General features: G+C 32.9%; 1 protein-coding gene across 3 annotated transcripts; it reads right to left on the bottom strand.

Annotated features, from left to right (window-relative positions):
- Positions 1–476: 476 nt before the first annotated feature.
- Positions 477–4,000, bottom strand: LOC106343740. 3 transcript variants are annotated; one of them, XR_001270003.1, is made up of 4 exons: positions 3,469–3,784; positions 2,629–3,371; positions 1,805–2,021; positions 477–524 (listed from the first exon to the last, which is right to left on the bottom strand). XR_001270003.1 is itself a non-coding variant. In XM_013783039.1 (3 exons), exons 2-3 carry the CDS (start codon positions 3,363–3,365, stop codon positions 1,952–1,954), a joined length of 807 nt encoding a protein of 268 aa, XP_013638493.1. In that variant the 5' UTR covers positions 3,366–3,371; positions 3,796–4,000; the 3' UTR covers positions 1,784–1,951. The 3 variants fall into 3 exon arrangements, 2 of the variants coding, with proteins under 2 accessions (XP_013638493.1, XP_013638492.1); XM_013783039.1 differs by lacking the exons at positions 477–524; positions 3,469–3,784 and adding an exon at positions 3,796–4,000 and having other exon boundaries at positions 1,784–2,021; XM_013783038.1 differs by lacking the exon at positions 477–524 and having other exon boundaries at positions 1,784–2,021.
- Positions 4,001–9,197: the final 5,197 nt, after the last annotated feature.

The raw sequence follows: 9,197 nt of genomic DNA on the forward strand, positions 1-9,197 counted from the left end.
TTGTAATATATTGTGTGTTTTTCTACAACAACACTTTAACTATACTCACTCAATGTAACATAGATTTACATACTGAATTTTGATTTCTGTGAATATTGTCAACCTAACAAAATATAGCTAATTAAAGTAAAACATATGTTTTGGCAGATGTTTTGTCAACAAGAAAAGTAAAAACTCATACGTACAACTAAACCTGAGTCTAATATATTTTGGAATTTCATGATCTATATATTTGCCAGTTGCCACAACTATTATCAGATGTTTTCTGTTGAGCTTCAAAAGATGTACATAGGGTTTTTTTTTTTTTTTTGCTAAACTATGTACATAGGGTTCAAACCATTAAAATGTATCTCTTTTTAACAGGAGAGGAGAGAGATATTTACATTTCTGTCTTGAACATCGCAAATGGAATTGTTGCATTAACTATCATTATTATGGTTATGCTCTCTACTATTGTTACAGATTTAAAGAAACTATTAAAGCAAAATATGTATATGATTATGCCATGTAGACACATACTACACCTTTCCTTCTTCTCCCCCGAGCTTTTTCTTCCCCTGCCTCGACTCTACTTGTTTCTTCGGTGACTGGCGCGTGGTGGCTCCTCTAGCACCACCGCCGGTCTAGTTTGCTTTGATTAGCTTTCTATTGTGTATTTTCTGTTGTTTTTAAGCTTTGGAAGGGGATTTCGCAGACTGGAGTTTCTAGATCTAAGTGTTTATCGATGTTCTTATTTGTTGAGGTGGTCATGGGCTTTCTGTTTGGTGTCCGTCGTCGGTGAATCGCGATGGTATCTCCCAGATTCATGCTCCTAGTTTTCCTCCATTCGATTTGGGTGGTAGAAGTGAAGGGCTCATGCTCGTTGTGTTGTGGCCTTACGGTGGTTTTGGGATACTTGGTTGGATCCAGAACCGGTGAAGTGCGACGCTAGCCCCTGCCCATGAGTTTCTCTTGTTTGCTGTCCCTTCCTCGTTTCTATGCTATCTTGGTGGCCATTGTGGAAAGGTGAGTGAGGATTAGATGTGTATATGACTTGACGTATTGCTTGAGCTTGGGAGTTCTGCTTCTTTTCATTGAAGTCATCTTCAGTGGTTTTGATCTTTGACGATAAGAACCATTGGGAGACCATTTCTAGTGTTTGAGGGGATCGAAAGGAGATACATGTTTTTTCTGGAGCTTTTGCTTCAGTGATGGTCGATTGCCGCTGATTTGCTCGTGTTAATTTTGGATTTGGAGTGGTTTTTATCTAGTTACCGGCTGTTGAATAAGACGTAGTCGGGAAGCTTTCTTAGGCTTTGCCCTAGGGTGATGGTATGATGGTGCGTATGAGGCGCGTGGAGAACTCTTTCAAGGTCCAATGGCGAGACTTAGTTGGGATTGAAGGGTGTTTACAGCGACGGTTAAAGATTCTAACCTCTTTTAGTTCAGTTATATGTATTGGTGATGTTCGTGTGCTTCCAGTCCTTCTTGTTACTCCTTTCTACTGGTGTTAGTGGTTGATGAGGTCTCGCTAGGTAAGTTCATCTTCGAGTGCATGGTTGAGCATTCCTTGCTGAAGCTTGGTTATCACTCTTCTGCCTTTTGTCTCCTTTTTCTTGGTTATATATTAGCTTTAAGAGTGTGTATTATGTTTATCTTTTGGCTCCGGATGATACTTTTTACCTCGCCGGCTCTTGGCTTCGGGTGGTACTTGTTACCTCGCCGACTCTTGGCTTCAGACAATGTAGTTATTGTATGCGTGTAACCGAATGTTTGATATAATCTTAATCTACCAGATGAAAAAAAAAAAAGACACATGCTACACATAGATATAGACACCATCTCTGCCCCGAGCAAACAAAAAGCAATTAAACAAAATTTATATCTAACATTTTCATTTTCTTAATACTAGAACGTTTTAATTTTAGACACCATCATAACATTTTTATATTATCTCAATACGCTTATTTCATTAAATGTCATTTTCCTCCGACATCATCTCCAGTGACCTGCATTCGCTGCTACAGAAGGCTCTATATCCCCTGCAAAATTAAATCACCACAGATTTGTTAATTAGCTATTCAAAACTCAATTACATAAAATATCATATAGTTTAAATTAATTTCTTGTACGTAGAAACTCTATAAATTAATAATTGATAAATTAATAATCTGTATAAATTAATAAATTTTGTCGATTCCAATTTAGGCTGGTTCAAAATTTAACACAAATCGATAAAATAATAAGATAATGGTTTTTTGAAAAAATCTATGTAAATATATAATTCCATTAAAATTATAAATTAATAATTTATATGTATATATATTTTATATATTTCTGATGAGATTTAGTAATATTATATCTAAAATCACATTTAAGTTTTATGTAATATATATTATATACACCAAATAATATAATAATAAAATTAATATAAATGTCAAATTTCAAAAAATAACAATTAATGTCTATGCACTAGAATTAAATATTTTTCTTATCTTATAATAGATATATTTTTAAAAAAAATCTAAATAAAAATTTTTTTGTATATTAATATTTTTATAAATTAATAAAATTTCAAAATGGCAACATTATTAATCTACAGAAGTTCTACTTATATTGTTAAAGTGTAAAAAAAAATATGAACTTTACCTGTACATGAAAATGTCATCACGAGGTCCAAGATCCTTCTTACAGTTACAACAGGTACTGAGAAAGCTGTCGGATGGTAAACAATCCGATTCGTTAACCGGGTCGGAGCTCCTGAACAAAACGACACCGGGTTGGCTCTCAATGATACAGTTATCGAATATATGGATCGTTCTCGGGTTAGGCCCGTGACACGTAACGCACGTGTAATCTTCCGATAATTCCATATCGCTGGTCGAGAAATAGCCGGTGAAGATACGGGGCGACGCAAGACCCGACCCGGAAACCGTTTTCTTCATCTCTTCCGGCGAAGGGGAGACCGGAGGATTCTTCGTTTTGATCCCAAAATCCGACGAAGAACGTGGAGGGTCCGGAACCCGGATCCGGAGCTGAGACCCGAATATAATTGTCCCGGATCTTGGTCGGGAGAACCCGGGTTCTTGGTTTTCTTCTTGGACGAGAGAATCGACAATAGCGAGTCCGATTCTTTTGGGTTCGAGCTTGAGCCGGGTCTCGGGTTCGTAGGGTTTCGGGTTATCGGATCCAAAAGGGTTTTTCAAAACGGTGAAAGGTTTTGTGTCGAGGATGGAGGTGGGACTCGCCACGGCGTCGTTTTCAGTGAAGCTTTTAAAGCTGCTGAAAGCTGTGAAGAGCCGTGGAAACGGCGTTGGTTTACTCTGTTTCTGGTTGGTATCCGCCATTAACGAAGCTTGCTTGCTTCTTGATCTCTTCTTCAGCATAACTCACTGCTCAATCACGCAAAAGAAAATGAAAACATTAAAGCTACAGTCTCTTCGTTATTTGCAAAACTGAGACAACACGAGAAAGACACAAGAAACTAACCTCAAATATCAGAAAAGTTTCAGACTTTGTGGAAACTTTCAGAGAAAATAAAAGTGATAGAGAAAATAAATTAAAGTTTGAAGAGAAAAAACAAAACAAATAAGAAAAATAAATGAAAGTAACTGAAAAGAAGCGAGAGCTTTATTTACTCCCGACTTTCTAGCACTTTTAATGTAACACAAAACGTTCTGCTTGAGATTGAAGTAAGAAGAAGAAACAAACAAAAATAATAATAATAAAGAGATATTTTTTAATTTGTTGGGACTTAGTGGGTTATAGTTTCAATGACCTATGAGAGAACAAAAACAAAAACAAAAACAAACCAACCCCATTGATTCTCTTCCATATCCTCAAAAATCGTCATGAAGTTGCATTGCAGAAACAGAGCACTAAAGAGTAAAAAGACACACTAACGCCTGTATGAAACTGATAATAATATATCTGTATTTAATTAATAGTATAAGTATGTGTAAAGGAATATTATGTATATATATATAGAGAAAGAGATGTCCAGTACTGTGGAAATCAGTGGGTGAAGAAAACCACTCAAAGCTTTAACTCCATCAGTGGAACTTCTCAAATTCGTTTCATTATTTCTTTAAAAAAAATAACTGCATTATTATTTTTGGCTTTTATTCTTTATTAATTTAAGATTTTTTCTTGCTTTCTGGTGTGCCAAGGAACCACTCACGTCGTTTTCTACTTGCCCTTTTGGATTTTATTATTTTTTTGAATTTTTCTTTTAGTTTTCTTTCCATATTCTTTTCTGTTTACTTATATAAAAAGGAAACTTTAGTAATTTAATTAAAAAAGACGTTTGGAAATTCTCGTGTTGCATTCTTCCTATACTTGCAATTGCATATTGTACTAGTTACAACTAATTCATCAATTGGAATATCATAAACCTTTAGTTCCTAGCGATAACATAATAATATACATATGATTAACAAAAAAAAAGATATGAAGTATACAAGTAAACCTTTAAAAGAAAAGTAATTACAAGTTACAACCTTTAAAATTAGAATTTTCCAAAGTTGTTTTATCTCTATAATCCGGTCGTCAAGCTTCAAAGGCGAACAGTTTTGCGCAAACCGTTCACGAGGTTAGTGTTTGGGCTTGCTTAAGCTTAAAACTCCAAATAGCCCTAACAAAGGGCCTTTGTTCTTAGTGGAAATCAAATTCAAACGCACTAAGACCAGAAAGGTGTATGGGTTTCTTTTTTTTTTTTTTAGCTTGAGTGTATAAATGAATTAAAATAGATGCAATGTACTTCTTACTCAATCTTGATTAGGTGTTTGTTTATAAGTTATGGAGGAATCCATACATAGTAAAAAGTAGGGAAAGAGGATTTCATGCCGACGTTTCTCAAAAACGGAAATGTAGATAAATTATGGTTGAGAAACTAATCAGTATTTTTCCTATTATAACAAATCTAGTAGACCCAGCGCGAATATGAATTTTCAGTTTTTAATTATTTATTTTATTAAATGATGTACTTGTAATATTCGTTCATATTATATTTATTACGTAAATATTTTTTTTTGCATCTTAAACTATCTATTTTTTTACGAATGTGTGATATCATATAAAAAAAATATAAAAAATGAGTATATAGAGTTAATTAGATAATTGTAAAAACAGAATTTTTCTTTCGTGTGCGATATCATATAAATAATGATCCATCCACTTAACAAAAATCATGATTTTTTTATGTGTAATTTTTTTTTGACTATTTCTTTAAAATTATATTAAATTTTACATAGTTTAATTAGAATATTTTTAATATATTTACCTTTTTATTTGAAAGGCAACTCAATATTTTTTAAAACATTATAACAAAATATTTAAAAAATATTTTTAGAATTTGTTTGAAAAATATGAAAATTACATTTTAAATTAAAATTATCCTAAAATATGATAAGTTTTGATGTAAACGAAAACTTAAATTATGTCAAAAAAACATAGTCATTCTTAAATATTTTTTGAATAAATAATTATTTTTAAATTTAATCAACTGAAAATAATATCCGTACAATTGTGTGAGTCAAATTCTTGTTTTATTGATGCATGTTATATATTAGTGCTGCATGTTTTAGGTAACATTTTAATGATGCACGTTTTTTAAAATCTCCATTATTAAAATTATGCATATAAGGATAACTCATGAGTTTTTTTGGTTGATTAAATGACATTATGTCCAAATTTATTTAAGGATATTTTATTAAGATAACCGAAAAAGACAAACAATAAAATATGAAGTTTAAATTCATTTAAGCATATTTCATTAATGTAACTGAAAAGACAAGTAATAAATTAGACAGTTTTATTCGTTTTAGGATATTTCATAAATGCAACTGAAAAAGACAAGTAAATAAATAGAGAGTTTAATTGATGAAATAAGAACATTTTCAAATGGGTACTTCTCTTGTAATAATATAGATTACTTGTCTTCCGATGAATTTCCAATAAAATGTTGATAAATAAAATCTAAACTAATTTATATATAATCTTCTCTGATTTTTGTACCCATTATATTTTCCTACAAAAACATTAATTTAAAATGTAGAAATTAAATGCTTCTTCTTTACCAAAATCTAATTCAAGTTTACAAGGCTTTTGATTTGAGATGGCTTCATACTATCTAACTAGCTACGTACATGTTAATTTTTATTTAAAGCTGCATATATTTTGTTATTATTGAACTTGAGAATCACATCATGACTAGAAATGGGTATACAGTTTGTTCTCACCGTCACATTACAATATGTTTCGATATTTATTTCATTGATACAAAATATAAGTTTCATAACGTAAGTAGATTTACGGAATTTGTAATAACACCCAGATGGATCACCCAGATGAATTTTTAAAAACTCATCTCAAATTTTTACTCAAACGAAAGTGAATCTTGATGGTGCATCTCGATGCATGTGCATCTAGTTCAGTCCAAAATGATAAATGACAAAAATGAAATTTTAAAATCAAAATATTATTTTCAAACCAAAAATTCTATTTTTTGCATATATATTTTCCCGTCATAACCGAAAAATGTATTTTCCCGCCAAAACTGAAAAACAAACTTTCCCACCAAAATCGAAAAATGCGGTTTTCCGCAAAAAACGTAAAAACGCACATTTTCATAAAAAAATGCACTTTTCGACCAAACCAGTAAAACTGCACTTTTCGGCCAAAACGGTAAAACGCACTTTTCCGTAAAAACGCATTTTCCCGCCAAAAACGTAAAAATGCATTTTTCCACCAAAAACGCAAAAATGCATTTTCCCACCAAAACCGGAAAACTCATTTTCCCGCCAAAACAGGAAAAAAAGCATTTTTCCGCCAAAATCGCAAAAACTAATATTCCCGCCAAAACCGGAAAAATGCATTTTCCCGCTAAAACCGGAAAATTCATTATCCCACTAAAACCGGAAAATTCATTTTCCCGCCAAAACAGCAAAAACGCATGTTCCCGCCAAAACCAGAAAAGCAGTTTCCCGCCAAAACCACAAAAACACATTTTTCCGCTAAAACCGGAAAATCAGTTTCCTGCCAAAACCGCAAAAACGCATTTTCCTGCCAAAACCGGAAAATAAGGTTACTGCCAAAACCAGAAAATCAGTTTCCCGCCAAAACTGCAAAACACACTTTTTGTCAAAGCACATTTTTGGTAAAAACCGCAAAAAATATTTTTCGCCAAAAACGCATAATGCACTTTTCCCGTCAAAACACAGAAAAATGCACATTTTCCGAAAAACCGCAAAATGCATTTCCCCGCCAAACCTGCAAAAACGTATTTTTCCGCCAAAACCACAAAAATGCATTTTTCGTCAAAAACACATTTTTCTCAAAACCCGCAAAATATTTTTGCCAAAACCGTAAAAATGATATTTTTCTGCCGAAACGTAAAAAATATATTTTAGTCATTTTATTAACAAGTCCACCTAGATGCAGATGCAAGTTAACAAATAAAAAGCAAACGAAAATAGTTGTATTCAGATGATTCATTTGGATGCATAGACGAAACGAAGAAACTAACAACGTCTAGACGAAACATCCGGATAAGAAAATGAACAGGCCTAACTAACTCGAAGAAAGACGCATGTAGTTTTGTCAACGGGGAACAAATCGAGACAATGATCACTAGAACTTTTAGTTCATTTTGTAAATCAAATTATCTATGATCGAAATTTTTCTTTATGTAATGATTTATTGTACCTTTTCGGTGATGATGGTGGTTTTGTTAGCATGGGTGTCGGTGGACTTGGTCACTGATCAGCATCGGAATGGAATGAGATACGATCATACGTACTGAATATATTTCACAATCTTAACTGATTCCTTTTGCTTTCATCGCTGGCTCGTCTCTTTTGTGGGATATTGTCACACACTGATAAATAACTTAATAGTTTTATATAACACACTTGCTACGTATAAAACGAAAACTTTTGACGTTATTCTAGAGAAAACCCTTTTCATACTGCATGAAATTATTACCGATCAAAATACCACCTAGATTAATAATAAAAAAGATTAATTTTATTTAAAAAATCTGAAATAATTGAAAAAAAATAATAAAACTAATTTTAATGATGCTAATGCCACTAACTAAACCCTAAACTTTAAATCTATACCCTAAACTCTAAACCCAAACCGTAAATCCAAAACCCAAATTTCTATATCCTAAACCCAAATCCTAAACCCTAAATCCAAACCGTAAACCCTAAATCCAAACCCTATATCCTAAACTCAAATCATAAACTCTAAACTCAAATCATATATCCAAACCTAATCCCTACACCCCAAACTCAAATCGTAAACTCTGAACCTAAATCCTATATCCTAAATGTTTGGGTTAATGTTGATGTTGTTTCTTTAGGGTTTAAGATTTGGGTTTAGAGTCTAGGTTTGGGTTTATGATCTAGGGTTTGGGTTTAAGGTCTAGGGTTTGGGTTTAGAGTTTACGGTTTAGGTTTAGGGTTTAGGATTTGGGTTTAAGATATATGGTTTGGGTTTAAGATTTAGAGTTTGGGTTTAGAATTTAGGGTTTAGAGTTTAGATTTAAGGTTTAGGGTTTAGTTAGTGACGTTAGCGTCATTAAAATGAGCGTCATTATTTTTTTTCAATTATTTTAAATTTTTTAAAATAAAAAATAATATATTTTATTATTAATTTATATAACATTTTGATTGGTAATAAGAGGGGAAGTGAATTTAAAGGTTCAACGGTGAACCTAAGTTTTGTTCAATTATTAATATCTCATATACAAGAAACATATTTTAACTGTTTCTTTTGTTTGGTGGAAAAAGTTGTGTTGGGTTGACAGTATTTGTACATGTGTAGCCGACGATCACTATTGTTATAACCACAATATTTTGCGCCTATCAATACCGGCGACCGGAATCCTCCGTCTAATAAATTTCTGTAACTATCCTTTTACATGTTTCTCAACCAACGTACGTGTGGATTTCAGTCTCTTTGCTTCATCTCTCTTAAATTGCTGCTCACAATCTAGACCACCAAATGGTATCCCTGAAAGGAAAACTAAAAAAATTAACAATAAAAAAGTAATACTAGTCCGGACGAGGTAGTCCAAGTGGAAGGACGGACCTGTGGTGGCTACCACCATCCGGGTTCGATTCCCCCCCATGCGGAAACTACCCTGCCTCTTCTGGACACCAAAGCGGTATTGGGTTCGATACAGCCCAGGTAAAGCCCTCCCAGGTGAAGTG

This window comes from Brassica oleracea, chromosome C5 (assembly GCF_000695525.1).
Source record: "Brassica oleracea var. oleracea cultivar TO1000 chromosome C5, BOL, whole genome shotgun sequence".
NCBI classification, from domain to species: Eukaryota; Viridiplantae; Streptophyta; class Magnoliopsida; order Brassicales; family Brassicaceae; genus Brassica; species Brassica oleracea.